Source organism: Jaculus jaculus, chromosome 18, assembly GCF_020740685.1.
Source record: "Jaculus jaculus isolate mJacJac1 chromosome 18, mJacJac1.mat.Y.cur, whole genome shotgun sequence".
NCBI classification, from domain to species: domain Eukaryota; kingdom Metazoa; phylum Chordata; class Mammalia; order Rodentia; family Dipodidae; genus Jaculus; species Jaculus jaculus.
Genome location: NC_059119.1, coordinates 3,698,814 through 3,716,814, shown reverse-complemented (window position 1 = coordinate 3,716,814; position 18,001 = coordinate 3,698,814). Strand labels below are relative to the sequence as shown.

Sequence of the window (18,001 nt, the reverse complement as noted above, 5' to 3'; positions counted from 1 at the left end):
TTCAGATGTTCTGTGACAAGGCTCTTCTCTCTCTCACTCACTTTCTTTCTCTTTCCTTTCTGATGGGGGATTCAGCCTGGAGCCCTGTGTGCACTAAGCTGGCCACATCTGTGACCACTCTCGCACTGAACCGCATCTGTAGCACATAGATTCCCCCCACCCCCCGAAGTCTCACAAGTGATTTTTAGTTGGGAACTGTCCCTGGTCTAAGACTTCTCTATTGAGATTTCAATTTTGCATGGTTTGTCCAACTAACATATCATGTGCTTTGACTTTTTTTTTTTTCGAGGTAGGGTCTCACTCTGGTCCAGGCTGACCTGGAATTAACTCTGTCATCTCAGGGTGGCCTTGAACTCATGGCAATCCTCCTACCTCTGCCTCCCGAGTGCTTGGATTGAAGGCGTGCGCCACCACACCCTGCTGCTTTGACATTTTTATATATGTAACTGTAAGTTTCTTCTGGGGAGTGGCACTGCCTATGCAATGTAAATCATGGAAACTAAATCATGTGTCCAGTGATTCTGGTTCTGGTCAGCCTCTTGTGAAAAAAAAATTATATACGTAGACATCTTCACATTCTTTTTAGTAAAAGTTGAATTTATTCATGTGTACTATATTAAAATAAATCTTTTTCTGTAGGACAGTCTGCAATACATTCATATGGACATTTAGTCTTAAATTTAGATATATGTATGAACTGTTGTTATCCTGCCCGCCAGTCAGTAAGGGATAGGATGGACGTGCCAAGTAGAGGGTTCCAGTAATCTGTATTTTAACTAGCTTTCCAATTGGCGTATGATATGGAAGACTATACTATATCTGAGAAACATTTATTTTATGTAGGTCTGGAATATGCATCATTCTTGACCAATTCTATCATCATCTGACTTCTAGCATTTCACAAGTGTCCAGGCACAACAGAAAAAGGATATTTGCTAAGAAAAAATACAGAATTTGCTTTTCATTTGCTTCCCCCCTCTGTTCTCAAAGCACTACTTGTGTGCCAGGTCCAGCACCAGCTACTTTGATTTAACTTCCTTTACTTGACTCTCACTACAGAGCTGAAGGGGCGCGCCAAGACACCTCCCGCGGGAAGAGTGTCACTGTGATCAGGTCTTTCTAACCTAACCAGTTTGTCACTTTATCTTAAATTTGAGATGACAGAAGTAGCTACCATGGATGACTGTTGTAAAGAATAATTGAGGACTGGAGAGATGGCTTAGCACTTAAGGCACTTTGCCTGCAAAGCTTAAGGACCCAGGGTTGATTCCCTAGTACCCACGTAAACCAGATGTGCATGGTGGCGCATGCATCTAGAGTTGATTTGCAGTGGCTTGAGACCCTCATGTGCCCATTCGCTCTCTCTAATAAATAAATTTTAAAAATAAAATATTCAAAAAGAATAACTGAGATGATGCTTGGCATATAGTAAGTGGCCAATGGATATTATTATTAAAGAATTCATTCACAAATAAAAGCTGCTATTCTAGACACTTCAAATGAAATGGTAGAGCTTACAAAATAAAGTAACTTTTCAGGGTGAAAGGCAAAGATGTAGCCCTGATGTCCTGCAATAAAGGGCAGGAGAGAGAACTGGAACTCTGTCAAGGCTGTGGTCAGGCGCCTGAAACTTAAAGTCCACCCGCGGTCTCTAATGGTGGCTTGCATCATGGCTCTCAATAGCATGACAGAATTGTGAAAAGATAATGCAGTTAGGAACTCTGCACAGCCTTGGCTGTATTAGTAACTTTCCTTTGAAACTTGAATGATTGCTTAAGGAGAAAAATGCTTCAACGTGTCTTAATCATTTGTCTGAATGATTGTTGGGATGAATCAAGCTGACTACAGAGAGTCCTCCCATCTAGGGATATACACGACAGATAATCTCACTATGGCGACATATGGCATAGGGTCTCTGTGCTAAGGATGCTGTAAGTGAGCTGGGTCAAAAACAAAGGCAGACATGTTGGGTTCTTCCATAATATCAGAAGTCAGTGAATAACAATACTTTCACAAGCTACATGAATTGCATGGGCTTTAATTCTCTAAGTATGGCAGACTTCACTTAGTGGTCACTGCTGTTTGCAATTACTGGTTCTTTTATTCTAGCCTTAGTTATGCTGCATTAACTCTCAGATCACACATCACACTTCACATGATGATCTGTATCTGTACCAGAATGGCTACAAAGGGGAAAGAGGCTACAGACTTCAAGGAGGCCTTCATGTGTTAGTTATGAAGAGCAGAGACCTGAGGCACATGCAGCCACTGCAGGTGGGTAGACAAGGGCATATGAGCCCTGTCCCAGGCATTCTTAGACTGCAGAGCTAGTTCTGAGCGCAGAGGTAGTTCAAAGTACGCAGCTGGTTGGAGGTGCAAAGCTGGGCAGGGTAAGGAGGGTGCACCAAGCTCATGCTGAACTGAGGGCGCAGGGAAGGAGCCAAGAGCCCTCCCATGATGGTGTCCCTGCTGCATTGATGACAGGTCAGGGTGACACTGTGCCTCACCGATTGGTGTCCTTCCTTTTACATGATGCAGGCAAGGGGGTGCATCTCATGTGGCTGACGAGCTGATACCCTGGCTTATTCCATGTGTCCATGTGTCCTGATTCAACAGGATGGAGAACACTGGGAAGTAGAACCAACATCTACCCCGTCATCAAACCTGGAGCCTCCAGGTACACGGGGAACAGGCCATCAGAATCCTGCAGGTGATAGGTGTTCAGTCCTCTGCAGAGGAGGAAGGATGCCTGGTGCTCAAGGCAAATCCTGAAATCCAATTCTCAGCACTCTCAAGGGCCCAGCCAGTAGAGCTGCCCACACAGACTCAGTGTGTTAACCTGTAGGAAAGTCTACCCACTTATATTAGCAGTTTGAAGGCTGGAGGAATCAAGGACAAAAAGTGGGCAAAGGGCAAGTATTAAATCTGCTTTAGGTTCAAAACTAAAGTACAAAAGATTTTCCTGTTGTTTCTGCAACTGGGTTGTCTAAAAAGTGACTCCAGCCCTCCTTGAATTTGAAGAAAGTCATCTGGCTCCAAGGTGCTTCAGCCTTAACATCCCGCCAGGCCACACGTCCTCTCGGCGCCTGTCCTCACAGCTCCTGTGCCTGCCAGGGTCAACCACAGAAACAAAGCCAGCAGCAAACACAAATGAAGACATTTATCGCAAAGGGTCAGTTTAGGCAGTGGGCCACGTGATACTTGCCTAGGTAGGCGAGTTCAGGAGGGGAAGGGCAGGCAGCCGGGAAGGGGCAAGGCTGTAGTCCTCAGGCAACTTTCTTCTATGAAAGCTCACTCCTGCTCTTAAGGCCTTGCAACAGACGGGCAAGGTCCACACAGATGACCTGGGATAGACTCTCTTGGAAAATTACATACTTTATTCATGTCTTTAAAATTCCTTCATATCAGGCCTTATTTCCAGGAGGTATCCCATTTGGTAAAGTGCTGTTAAGCATGAAGACCTGAGTTCAAGGCCCAGAATCCACATTGACATAAAGCCAGGAGTGATGGCACACACTTATGATCCCAAAACTGGGGAAGCAGAGACAGCAGTGCCCTTGGTGCTTTCAGGCCAACCAGTCTAGCCTACTTAGCAAGCTCCAGGCCGATGAGAGCCTTGTCTCAAAAGGTGGATAGTGTCCCCAAGGACATGTGAAGTTGTCCAATGGCATGAACATGTATGTGTACATGCACCCACGTGTGTGTGTATGCACGTGTGTGCACACACACAGTACCTTCACATCAGTACCTGGATTACTGTAAGCGCAATCAGGGAGTGAATGTAGCCTGGCCAGATGGACCCACAGAATGATCACACCTCCCAATGCAATCTCACTTCTCTGGCCAAATGGAACAGAACATGTCATATTCTTAGCCTGTGAAGATAGGGGCTCTGCATGGCCTTCCATACCTGCCTGTCCCCCACCCCCATGATGACCCATCCTCCTATGTAGCCCACTGCTAATGATCTCTAGCAGGTCAGTCAAGCAGAAGTGATGCAGGCTCAGGCACTGGAAGTGAAGTTGGGAGACCACAGTTAATCAGACCTCTGGGGTGCCTGTCACAGCTGACCCTGTGAACTGAGCTGCAGACATACCCACTCCTGCATGCCAACTGCTGTACAATGCAGATCTTCTGTACAATAAGCTCCTTCCCCACAAACTACCCAGAGTATGAGACTGTAGCTAATTCCTTTCTTTTAAGACAGTTTAACTTCCTTCAGTACCAGTCATAGAGCCTGATGCGCAAGTTATACGATTTCTAACCTCTGCAATTTTAAGCCACAAACATGGCTGCCATTTTGGAAATCCCCCAGGGCACGGTTTCAAGGCTGTTTGAATCCATGAAATCTCACTCGCTAAACTGTTTCTATGCTTGAAGTCAGGAAGTGCTTTTCTTTAGACACACAGATAGCTCAACCGGCACTTTTTTGTTTCTTTATTTTTATTTATTTATTTATTTGAGAGTGACAGAGAGAAGGAGGCACAGAGAGAGAGAATGGGTGCACCAGGGCTTCCAGCCACTGCAAATGAACTCCAGATGCATGTACCCCTTGTGCATCTGGCTAACGTGGATCCTGGGGAGTCAAGCCTCGAACCAGGGTCCTTAGGCTTCACAGGCAAGCACTTAACCACTAAGCTATCTCTCCAGCCCACAACCAGCACTTTTAAAAGTACATTTTTCCATTTAAAACACTGGTCTAGAACATTCCCTCTGTATTTATTAGCCTGCTCCTTGGCACTGGCTCACACAAGAGGACTGGAGAATGGCAGATGCCAGCTCATGGCCCAGAGCAATGTGGGAGAGCCACCAGTCTTGGGAGCGAGGAGGAAATGACCTCTGTGGACATAATTTGTTCTCACACCTATGCTTAAGGAATTTCTAGTACTGGGGAGGATGAAGGGCTTAGGGCTGTACCTCCTACCATCAGCGAGACTGCAGAAGCCCCTTCTACAAAGGGGCGATTCCCTCTAAGAGAAGAGAGGCTTACAGAAGAGTGCCACAAGGGTGAAGCTCTGAGGATTTTCATGAACGGAACCCACCTGTGCCCTCACTCACATCAACACCCTGAGCAGAAGCCACACTGGAGGCTCAGCTGTACTGGCGGCTCCACACACGAGGAAACAGTCCTCACAGGAACGATTATCTGCTTTTGTACTTTAATGACTGGAGTTGTGTGGTTTGTGCATTGTCGTGGTGGATGTCTGTCACCCGACATACGCCTGTGAGATTACACCTGTCTTGTCTTATATGACTGCAGACAGATCTCATCCTCATCACCATGCAATAGGCCATCGTGTGAACAGACTGGAGGTTACTCAAACTGCCGACGCACATATCTTGCTTTTAGCTGTTATCCATAGTTCTGCTGTGGGCATTTATGTAGACCTGGTATAGACATGTATTTTGGTGTAGCATTTCTCTTGAGTATGTGCATGATATTAGATTCAACTTTAGTAGATAATGCTAGCAGAAAATGAGAATTCTTTTGCCCAGAATTTAGTATTGTATATTTTTAGGCATGAGGAAGGTATAGTTTGTGAATGTTGGAGGCCATCATTTGAATCTAGGACCCTTTTGAGTCCAGGGATGATGTACTGCTATCGATCTGAATGCCTTCTGGGAGCTTCACTTCCTTCTGTGTAAAATGACAGTGGTGTACCAAACAACCCCAGCGATCTTTCTGGTCCACTTAGCTCTAACTCAGAGTGCTTCATGGGTACAGGCTGTCCGGAAAGGCCTCGCTGCCCAGCCCCAGTGAATGAGCAGCGGCCTCCTGCCTCCTGCACACAGAGCAAATCCAGGTGGCATTCAGTGCTGCCGGCCGGTACACAGTGCACGGCATGGCCTCGAGCTGGCTGTGGTTACTACTAAGTCAGACTCTTTTCTCTATCCAGCATACAGTCTTAATGCCTTTGCTTCTTTATCAGCCCCTGGGAATGATGAGGCTGGGGAGATGGCTCGGTTGATAAAGTGCTTGCTGTGCAAGCATGGGAACCTGAATTCAGACTCCTCAGATAAAGCTGGGTGCCATAGTGTGTGCTCGCGTATGAAGGGGAGACAGAAAGTTGCTGGGGCTTGCTTGCTGGTCAAATCAGTGAGTTCCAGGTTCAGTGAGACCTGTCTCTAAAATCAAGGATCATGTGGATCACTTGATTATGAGAAAGTCAGCACTGTTGCCTAAGTGAAGGACAGCAACTGAGAAAGACATCTCATATTGACCTCTGGGCTCCACACATGTCCAACATGCACAGGCATACATGTATGCCCACACCCATATATGCATACACACACATGCACATCACATACACATATACACACAACGAAAAGTGAGACTAGCAATACCTACTCTCCAGGTCTGCAGTAAGAAAGACTACAATGAAGAGAGATTATTCATAAAAGTACCTGCCAACATCCAGCACAAGCAGATACTGAGACTCGCAGTGTTCCCTTGGTTGTGGTTTTAGAATGGAGAGAATTGCCTTGAACTTATGACAGATGTCTCACGTGAGTATGAGAAAGGCATTAGTGTTGTTGAAGTGACGGATTCAATTTCCTCTAGGTCCCGTCTGCAGTCTCTGTGTCTCGTCTTTTGGAGCCAGACCCGTCACCATCTTCAGTGGTTTCATGGTGGCTGGAGGCTTGATGCTGAGCAGTTTTGCCCCCAATATCTACTTCCTGCTTTTTTCCTATGGCATTGTTGTAGGTAAGGACCCTGGTCTCTATGGATTTTCCAACTCCAAGTTACACTTCATCATACCAATGTCAAGCTTGTCATTCAGCTAATACAAGGAGTGAAAATGTTGACTAATTATTTTCTTTTAATGACCACTTCTCTAGTAATTTCTGCTTTAGAAAATGTATTCCCAGTGAATCAACACTTGTGAAGAGACAAGCACATTTTATTTTTCTACATTAATTTATTGTATTTATTATCAAGTTCAAATACAAATAAATTTCAGGGCTTGGAAGATGCTCAGTGAGCTAAGTGCTCACTGTATAAGCATCAGGACCTGAATTCAGATCCCAAGTAGCTTGCACCTACAATCCCAGCACTGGGGAGGCAGAGTCAGAAGGGTCTCAGGAGCTTGCTGGCTAGCTTATCTAGCTGAGTTGGTGAGTCATATTCAATGAGAGAGCCTGTCTCAAAACATGAGGAGGAACATGACAGAAGAAGACAACCATTGTTGAGCTCTGGCCTTCACACATGCACACACAATGGCACACATACACCAACACTCATACATAGCACATACACACACATATGAAAAACACTTCATTTTTTGTGCTTTTGTTTATGTTTTTTGATTCATTCTTCATTTTACCTTCCAAAATATTGTGTACTGCACTTAAGACAATGAAATATTGCTCACCATCACAGATAATGAACTTGGGCATTCATCCGCAGCCACCCACATCCTTGTTATACACAACTGTAGTCCTAGGGGCTCTTTAGAGTCACCTTCGATGGAAAACCTTGGAAAATGTTTGTTACAGTGCTCTTCATGCATCTTCAAACACACAGGCTTTGTTGTCCCTGGAAATGCTTGACAACCCAGCTGGGCCTCTGCTGCCCATGATGAGTGCTGCCCACCCCATCAGCACATGGTAAACACCTGCAGTGTGTCTCCTAGAAGTAGGGGCTTTATCTCAACACTTGCTCTACATAGCACAGAGAAGGGACAGTAAGGAAGGAGGAACGTGAAACTTAGCTGTCCCCAACATCTGCCACTTCTCCCTGCTTCCTTCTGGGTGCTCACAGTTGGCTATGCTCCACAGTGCCTGAAGCCAGCACCCAAAAGTAGATTTTAAATCACTTAATGTTATTTTTCTAGATAAGGCATGAGGTTGAAAAAAATGGAATAATGGCAATTAATGACAGAGGTCTCACTGAAAAAAGAGGAGAGTAGAGCTCAGGCCTGGACCACTGACAGCTGTGGAGAAAAGGCCTTGTTGTAATGTACCGTGTTAAGTGTATTTGATATTAAAAAATCAACAGTCGATATATTCCATAGCAGTTAGCAAAGGGAAACAATGACCTTCTTAAAGTTTCATGTTCACATCTGATTATCTAATTTTGCTGACTACCACTATTCCTATTCCCTGGAGTATTTTTCCATGATGAAACATGAAGTGAGAACCATTAATCTTGAGCACTTCCTGTGTGCTGGGGACTGTGTTGAGTGCTTTCCTGGAGCTCATACTCATTGTCACAAGAACCCATTTACAGGAAAGGAGACTGAGGTTCAGTGAACTGAAATTCACGGATGTGGACTAGGGGAGCTGATAGTGGCTCCACTGTATCTGACCTTTAGAGCTGACCTCTTTTTTGTTTCTATAATTATTTTTGGTGATCTTAGAATTTCGAAGTTTAAATTTAACTATGTTCTTTAAGACTGCTCCGACCTTATGTTAAATAGTCACCTGTCATTTGTTAGTTCTTTTTCAGTGGTTATAATCGGTGACAACGTTATGCACACTACCTAGTAAAGCATAATTATTCATTTTGTGACCCTGGGCAATTGTCCATTCTCTTTTGTTCCCTTTTTCATTTTATAAAATGACTCATGACTTCACAGACACTTTGTTTGTTTGTGAGATTATGTATATAAAGACGCACAGTTGAGAGCTAGAGAGATGGCTTATTGGTTAAGGTGCTTGTCTACAAAGCCAAAGGACCCAAGTTCAATTCTCCAGGACCCACATAAGCCACGTGCACAAAGTGGCACATGCATCTGGAGTTGATTTGCAGTGGCTAGAGGCCATGGCACACCCATTCTCTCTCTGCCTCTCCCTCTCTGTGCCTCTTACTCTGTCTCTCTCAAATAAATAAATAATAAAAATTACTTTTTAAAAGAGACACACATATATATTCGTATATAAACATACAAAATAATTTCCACATTATCTATAAATAAATTTATATATAAAAATACAAATTGGGCTGGAGAGATGGCTTTGCAGTTAAGCACTCGCCTATGGAGCCTAAGGACCCCGGTTCGAGGCTCGATTCCCCAGGACCCACGTTAGCCAGATGCATAAGGGGGCACATGTGTCTGGAGTTTGCAGTGGCTGGAGGCCTTGGCGCCCCCGTTCTCTCTCTCTCTCTCTGCCTCTTTCTCTCTCTGTCTCTCTCAAATAAAATAAATAAAAAGTTAACAAAAAAATTTAAAAAAATACAAATCAATATTTTTTTGTTATTTATTTGTTTGCTTTTGGTCTTTTGAGACAGGTTGTCATCATGCTGGGTTTGAATTGTGACCCTCTGCTCTCTGTCTGAATGCTGGGATTGCAGGTCTAAGCCACCATATGCGGCTCTGGAGTTCTTTCTGGTGTCTTAGTTCAAGATCACAACAGCAGGGAATGGCTGGAAACTGAAGAGTCTAGTGACTCGGAAATATTCGTGTAGCAGAACAAAGAGCGCAGGGAAAGCAGTAAGCCTATGCTATATTAGATGTTGGGTTATGAAATTTCCAAACAATACAAAAGAATTTTAATTAACTCAATTCTGTTTTACCAGTCATTTGCTCTTTTAAAAATATCATCTTAAGCCAGGGATAGTGGTGCACAGTAATCTTAGCACTTATGAAGCAGAGACAAGAGGCCAGCCACAAGTTTGAGGCTAGCCTGATCTATACAGTAAGTTCCAGGCCAACAAGAGCTTCACAATGAGATCTTGCCTATGAAATATCACCTTAAATCTATCTTGTTTTGTTTAGGTTTCTGTATCTTAAGTAAAAAGACAGCTGTGAGTTTTCAAGTGTCCTTGAGCCACACAGGCAAATCTGGGAATCTAGGCTCCTATCTTCTCAGGGACTTGACTAAGTAAGGCAGGGGAAAGACCTTGAGGTGAGGGACTGGGGTTGGCACAGACGAGGCTTCACTCCTAGGAAATGGGCACTTAATAAGATGCTCTAAAAAGTTCTTTCTTTTCCTGGCAATTCCTCACATTTTGCTTTCTGCAGAACATGAGGTTGCTTTAATACTCGATTCTAGTTTTCTGAATTCTGTATGACCTACTGACATGGGTGAAAAATGAGGCTGCCCGACAAGTTCACTGGGTGATAACAGTAACATAAAAGAGGTCTAGGCACCCATGTTCTGAATTTCAGCCAGCTTGTCACACAGAGTCCCCTGGAGGTCACTGATTGTTCTGTTCTCTTCTGCATTGAAATGATACATTGTCTTGATACATGCCATGCCTTCTGCTTAGGTCTCGGGTGTGGTTTGTTGTACACTGCGACGGTGACCGTCACCTGCCAGTACTTTGACAGCCGCCGAGGTCTTGCACTTGGCCTGATTTCAACAGGTAAAGTACTGTACACACACACACACACACACACACACACACACACACACACACATACACACACACGAGGAGGAGGGAGAGAAGAAAACAGAGAGAATGTAGGTTAAAACACTTGTCAAGATCTCCCATGTGTGTGTGCAAGGGAGTGTGAAAGTGGGTATGAAAACTCCAAGAGCAAAGGTCTTACCTTTATTATTTTGTGTGTCTGTGCATATGTGGGGAGGGGGAGGTACATAGCACAGGTATACAATGAGTGTGGGGGCAGACAGCAACCTCAAGTGGTGCTCCTCAGGCATTACCCACCTTTTTTGGAGACAGGACATCTCACTGGTTTGGAACTCAACAATTGGGTGAGACTGGCTGGCCAGTAAGCCCCAGGAATGCTCCTGTCTGTGCCTCCCTAGTGTGCCACTACACCGTTGTGTGTGTGCGTGTGTGTGTTTGTGTGTATAAGGAGCTAAAAAACATGGAATTACTAGACACACCCTTGAGTCAAACTGCCTGGTTATGAACCCTGCTTCCATCACTTATGGGCTGTCTGGTGGACAGGACACTTCACTGTTCTGTGCCTCAGTTTTCTGGGCTATAAACTTAGGGTCACAACACCAGTCCCACCCTGGGTTATTGAGACAATGAAGGCATATGGAAGGGCCGAGGAGGTTGAGGCCGAGGTCTCCCTTGTGTCTAAATTCACCTGTGTGGAAGTTTTGGGAAGTGTGTGCTGTGACACGGGCACTCAGCCTACAGAAAAGGGCCCAGGCACAGCACTGTAGCCCAAAGAATCACAAATGTATCATGAGCAGGCAATTGAGCTTTGAAGTTTTTGGCATAAACTTGCTGGGTTGATCCCTGGAGGTGAGGTGAATGAGAGATGGGCATGAACCCATTTGCAGTGAAAATGGTTACAAGCAAATCAAAGCCATAACAGAATTTAAAGACAGAAATCTTCAGTAAGTTTCTTGAAACATGAGGACTTGGAATGGAGAAATGCAAGCATATAATATAGGCTTTTAGCTGGATGTGGTGGTGCATGTACACCATCCCAACACTCTGGAGGCCATGGCAGGGTATTGTGAGTTGGAGACCAGTGTGGTGTGCATAGGGAGACCCCGTGTCAAACAGCAGTAACAGTTGCTTAAAAAGGTTTGGGGGTTACCATCTCCCTCCATGGTGAACTGTTGTAAACTGCAACCTCTGGAAGAAAGAGGTTACTGTCCGATTCTGAACATCCCACAAGAATGTTTCCTATTTCTCTTTTTAAAAAGTCAAAAGACAAATATTTCATGATGTGACAATTATATGAAATTGAGTAGTGATACATGGTTTTATTGGAGCACAGCCATGCTGGATGTATCTGGCTGTCTCCATGTTTCTTGGGGACAGTTTATTCTAAAATCCACAGTGCCTTAAGTGTTTACTCTTGGGTCCTTTACAGATGAAATTTATTGACCCTTGGTATTGATGAGCATGATGGTAGCTCTTCCTATGTGAGGTTTCCTAAGCACCTGTTAATGCTTTCTATCATGGTAGTTGTACAATCTAGACATGGATGAAGGCACAGTGTTTTCTCTCACCCTGTGTTTTAGCTTGATGACTTTTCAATTAAGATATTCTTTTAGACAATTAAAAGTTACACTTCATAGTTTCACAGGAAAACTCGAACTACTTCTCGTCATGCAGGGCTAAGTTTTGCATCTTTCTCAGGCACTGTCATATTCTCACAGGCTATATGAATGATTTCACTGGACCTCCATACAGTCAACCTACTGCAGCCATTCAGTAGACATCTGTTGAGTTGATTTGGCATACCGCCTGTGTTTCATGTTACTGACAGTTAACTTGATAGGTGAACAAAGTGAATATTATTTATTTTCTCAACTTAAGATCAAGACTTCCAAAACATCAAGAACTGATGATCTGCCACCTTGTTAGTACTGGTACAAAAATATGGTGTTAATGAAAGCCACAAATGACTCCATGGGTGAGGACACAGAATAGTAGTCATGAGGTGTCCATATTGTCCTTGATTTCTTATTTCCTGGAGTGTTTTTAACTGCTGAAGCAAATACCAGTTCTACAAAAATAAGGAGGGGTTGAGTTTGTCTATTATCACTTCTTAATAACCAGAAAAGAGAGTCATGTGCTCCCAGAAGCCACCCTGGGTACGGTCTTAGGTGCCATGTGTTATCATGATACATTCAAGTTTTATTTTCCTTTGGGAATAGAGGACATACCTGAAGGAGATTAAGAAGAGACAACTGAAGCCCTTGAGAGAAACCTTTCCTTACTTACAACTCTAGGTCAGAGAGACATCAGGTTATTTATAAGCACTTTTTTTAAAAATATTTTTTTAAATTTTTTTTTTAAATTTATTTATTTGAGAGTGACAGACACAGAGAGAAAGACAGATAGAGGGAGAGAGAGAATGGGCGCGCCAGGGCTTCCAGCCTCTGCAAACGAACTCCAGATGCGTGTGCCCCCTTGTGCATCTGGCTAACGTGGGACCTTGGGAACCGAGCCTCGAACCGGGGTCCTTAGGCTTCACAGGCAAGCGCTTAACCGCTAAGCCATCTCTCCAGCCCTTATAAGCACTTTTTATGAGATGGGTTTTTATAGCAAACGTGTTATGATTCATTTAGAATGTTTTAAAGGTATTTTATTTAGTTATTAGAGAGAGAGAGAGAGAGAGAGAGAGAGAGATAATAGTCAAGCCAGGGCCTCTAGCCACTCTCAACAAACTCTAGATGCATGCACTACCTATGCATCTGGCTTTAGGTAAGTACTGGGGAATCAAACTCAGGTCGTTAGGCTTTGGAGGCAAGCACCTGAACTACTGGGATATCTCTCTAGCCTTAGAATAAAAAAAAAGTAATGATTTTTGCCTGATGTTTCATATGATATTTAAAATTTAAAAATGTTAAATTTTTAGAATAAATCAGAACAAGCAAGTTAAATGGGTGGCCATCGCTTGGCACTGTAGTGTTTAATGCCACACATCTGAAAAGGAGGTACTGCTACCATGCTGCATGATGCATAGACCAGCACACTTTGTAACAAAAGCTCTATGAAATCCAACTTCTCCCTTCTCATAATCTTACTAATGCATTAAAACTATGAAGCACTCATTGTAGTGATTCAGCAATGGTTGAATTATCAAACCATCATAAATACCCTAAAACTAAGCTGTGGGATTCACCTTAAAAATAAAATGCTTTCCCAAAGGCGGTAAGTGCATACACCATGAAGCCTGGCACATCATAGATGCTCCCAGAGTCCGCTGACTGGATGTCTGTCCTGCTTTTGTTAGATATGGCTTTGGTCTATTAAAAATTCCTCACGCTTCCTTGCCCATGGTTACTTCATTCATGAATTGGAAATAAGGACACATAGTCAATAGAACCATTAAAAGTCATAGGGGCCTGAGGAGATGGCTCAGTGGTTAAAGGCTCTTGCTTACAAATCTGCTATCCCCCAAGACCCACATAAAGCCATATGCAAAAAGTGGACCATGCTTCTTAAGTTTGTTTTATTTGCAGGAAGCTCTGGCATTACAATTCTCTCTTTCCCTACTTCTCTCTCTCTCTCCTTTCAATTAACTAAAAATATTTTTTTTAAAAAAAGAGAATAGTAAAAGTCATAAGGAAGATCATGCCTTGGTAAAGTACACAACAGGATCTTAACTAAGAGGAATATTCTTTCATTCTTGCTATCCCTGTTGTTATCTTCATTGTCCTTGTGACTTTGACATGAAGGTGCTACTGAATGATAGTGTAAACAGTAACTTGAATTGTGATACTGGCGCTAAGAACCTACAATTTTCAATATTAAATGGCTCCCATTCCCTGTGTAGGTTCAAGCGTTGGCCTTTTCATCTATGCTGCTCTGCAAAGGGTGCTGATCGAGTTCTACGGTCTGGATGGGTGCCTGCTGATTGTGGGTGCCTTAGCTTTAAACATACTTGCCTGCGGCAGTCTGATGAGACCCCTGCAGGTTTCTAACTGCACTTTACCTGAAAAGACAGCTCCTGAGAATGTACCAGATAGATACTGCATGTACAACGAAAAAGAAAAGAATTTAGAAGAAAACATAAAGATCCTTGACAAGAGCTACAGTCATGAAGAGAAATGCAAGAGTGCCTTGGCCAGTGGTGACTGTGGACAGGAGAACCCACTGCATAAAATCCCCACCACCATGATGCATGCAAAGGAACCTGAACCATACAAAAAGAAAGTGGCAAAGCAGACCTACTTTTGCAAACAGCTTGCCAAGAGGAAGTGGCAATTATACAAAAACTACTGTGATGAGACGGTGTCTCTTTTTAAAAACAAAGTCTTTTCAGCCCTTTTTATTGCTATCTTACTTTTTGACATTGGAGGGTTCCCACCATCATTACTTATGGAAGATGTGGCGAGAAGTTCCAATGTAAAGGAAGAGGAGTTTGTTATGCCTCTTATTTCCATCATAGGCATTATGACAGCTGTGGGGAAACTCCTGTTAGGGATACTGGCTGACTTCAAGTGGATTAATACCTTGTATCTTTATGTAGTTACCCTGATTGTCACGGGCCTGGCCTTGTGTGCAATTCCTTTTGCCAAGAGCTATGTCACTTTGGCAATACTTTCTGGGATCCTAGGGTTTCTTACAGGTAATTGGTCCATCTTCCCTTATGTGACCACGAAGACTGTGGGAATTGACAGATTAGGCCATGCTTATGGAATACTAATGTTCTTTGCTGGACTTGGAAACAGCCTTGGACCTCCAATTGTTGGTAAGATATTCATCTTCGGTCCACTCATTTTACTACTCTTCTACATTTCCAGATATAGAAACTCAAATCATAATAATAGCATAGATTTGCACAAAATAAACTAGCTGGGACTCACTTGTGATAATTTACCCAGGATTGTGTTGATATAGTTGAGAAAGCTGATATACTTTCTCTGACTTGTGCTCATTAAAAAAAATAGAGACTGAATAAAATTGACAAAACTGGGAGAGGCTGGAATGTTGGTATTTCTATGGAACTCACTTCTTTTCACTGTCCTTTCAGGTTGGTTTTATGACTGGACCCAGACCTACGACACTGCGTTTTACTTCAGTGGTGCGTGTGTCCTTCTGGGAGGTTTTACTCTGCTGCTGGCGGCCTTACCCTGTTGGGATACGTGTGACAGGAAACCCCCTAAGCAAACCCCAACAACGTTTTTGTACAAAGTTGCCTCTAATGTTTAGAGGAATATTAAAAGGCATTATTTTCTCCATTTTGTACCATATAGCAAAAAATATTTTAAAAAATTTTTAAACAAATTCTTTAGTTAAGACTGTTTTCTCATAGCCAAATATCTATGGCAGATTCTGAATGAAAAACAATTTTTTACATATCTACCTTTGTATATGTGTATATATGGCCTCTGTTCCTTGTATTTGTCCCCAAGAAGTGGGACAATTCTGTCTTACTGTTGTTTATCAGTTTATAACATAAACTTTTAACTGGTCTTGGAAAGTGTTTTCTGGGTAAAGAAGTATACATTCTCTGCTTTCTCCATTAGTTCTACTGTAAAACACCTCAAGGGGTCTTTCTCTTTGAAAACATGCAAGCCTTATGATGGGATATGTGTGAAGGCCACTGGGGAGTAAGTCACTCTCTTCTCTGACAGCCCTGCTAGTTCAGAGAAGACTTCAAGCCAGTTCATGTCAGGAAATGAACATGGTTACAAAACTGCAAAGACCTGCAGGAGGGCAACCTGATAAGATACCCCAGTCATGAGTGTTCATCTCTCTGTATCTGCTGTGACAAAGCACCTCATGCACGGGTGTCTGCTGCACAGGAGCAGCTGGGATTCCTGCCACAGCCTTTCTTTGCGGTTCATCAGAGCCTCACTCCTTTGAGTGGGTCAGTGTCCACTCAGCTGAGGGCTTGCGGGAAGTGTTGACTTTACCCACGTCCAAGTTGTAGATGTACACTGCAGCCATTCTTTCTGGTAGGTGGGAAACACCTGTTTGCTTGGAGCACAGTGGGGATGGCTTATGGGTCCTTGTTTATCTTGCTGATAAAGCATGTGTTTGTTACAGCTTTTACCACTATTAAATTTTAATACAAGAGCACAGCTTAATAAATGGGGTGAGTGTGTGTGTGTGTATGTGTGTGTGTACATATGCATGTTATGAGTCAGTATGAAACATGGGAAAGAAAAAGGGACAATAAAAAATAGATCCCCTTATCTAACCTCACTTAATAATGCTTGGGAATGAAAAGAATGTTTAATAAATTGACTCTTTTTTTCTCTAAGGAAATGGGTTAAAACTTTGGTGTGCCTCAGAATTCCTTACAGTTCCTTTAAAAATGTAAGTGCCTGGGTGCCATGCTTAAAGATTTTAATTCTGGGTAAAGCATGACAAGATATTGGCAACAGAAGGGGTTGCAGATGTAGTCCAGTGGTAGAGCTCTGGCTTAGCATTGTGAGAAGCGCTGAGTTCGTATCCCCAGCACTACAATAAACAAAAAATAATAATAAGATTGGCAATTGTGAAATATTTATTCTCTTGAATAAAGAAAAAGGTTATACTATAACCTAGAGGTTTTAAATAGCCAAGTGTTCTTGGATAAGGACTCCCTTCCCATTGTGCCAAAATTGTCTCTTCTTTTCTTTTGAAATACCTGGGATTGTTTCATGCTACTATGTTGCCTTTCAAAGGTGCCTGAAGCACTTTGTTAGCATGTTCCCTTATAATGCCTCTGTGAGGTGGGTAGCCAACACTCTTTCCTGTGTAGTAAACCAGGAGTAGGGAGAATTTTATAATGGATTCAGTCCTGCTCAATAATGTAATAATGGGACTCCAAGGTACCTTAGACATCTGTTCTGTCCTCAGACTTCTGGAAAGTTCTCTATAAATCATTCTTTGTCATTATCAAAGTTAGTAAATAAAATTAGTGACATTTAAAAGAAGGAAAAAAAAAACCTTATGTGCTTTTGTATTGAGAGTGTTTTGTGGCCAATATTATGTTCAAGTTATCTAATAATGTTAAAAATTTGACTTTGATGACATCTGCATTCACTAATGTTGATAATCATCCAGATATCTTTTCTGTGTTCTCTAATATCACCCAGTGTGTGCATTACCCATTGTCTAGGGAATTAATTATAAATTACAATAAAATACTTTTGTTTTGCATTCATTGTATTGCTTTCTTTTCTCTTAGTTTTCTTTCCAATTACAGTAACACTGTATGTGGTGAATGTCAACATCAATTATACTGCAGAATCTGGTGACTGTCAGGAGCATATCAGAGGGGAGGTGGCTCAGCGGGCCAAGTGCTTACCTTACAAGCACAGGACCTGAGCGGAGGTCCCAAGCACCCATGTGAGAAGCAAAAGGATAAAATCAGGATGTAAAAAGGTGCAGAGTGATTGAAGATGTCTGACATTGACTTTTGGTCTTCTCATGCATGTGCATACATGCACCTGCACATACATGTGTGCCCACATGCACATACACATGCAAAAAAATCAATTTACTACTTTGCTCATTGTTTTCTAGGATGCTAGTATGTCAGAGCTGCAGGATGTGTTTGAGGAAAAGAGCACAGATTCCGAAATTCTTATTGATGATCTCACCAATCATGTAAAGCGTTTTTTTTTTTTTTGTTTTGTTTTTTTTGAGTCAGGGTCTCACTGTGTTTTTCAGGCTGGTATT

At 42.7% G+C, this 18,001-nt stretch overlaps 1 protein-coding gene across 2 annotated transcripts in view; it reads left to right on the top strand.

Moving 5' to 3' along the window:
* Slc16a9 (solute carrier family 16 member 9) overlaps nt 1-17,479 on the top strand; it is a 42,882-nt gene extending 25,403 nt beyond the window's left edge. The window contains exons 3-6 of one of the 2 annotated variants that reach the window (XM_045137721.1): nt 6,563-6,706; nt 10,214-10,309; nt 14,160-15,077; nt 15,360-17,479. In XM_045137721.1, the coding sequence (XP_044993656.1) occupies nt 6,563-6,706; nt 10,214-10,309; nt 14,160-15,077; nt 15,360-15,538 (1,337 nt within the window). In that variant the 3' untranslated portion in view covers nt 15,539-17,479. The remainder of the gene's footprint in view (nt 1-6,562; nt 6,707-10,213; nt 10,310-14,159; nt 15,078-15,359) is intronic. The other variant, XM_045137722.1, reaches the window with a different exon arrangement.
* The last annotated feature ends 522 nt before the right edge of the window (nt 17,480-18,001 follow it).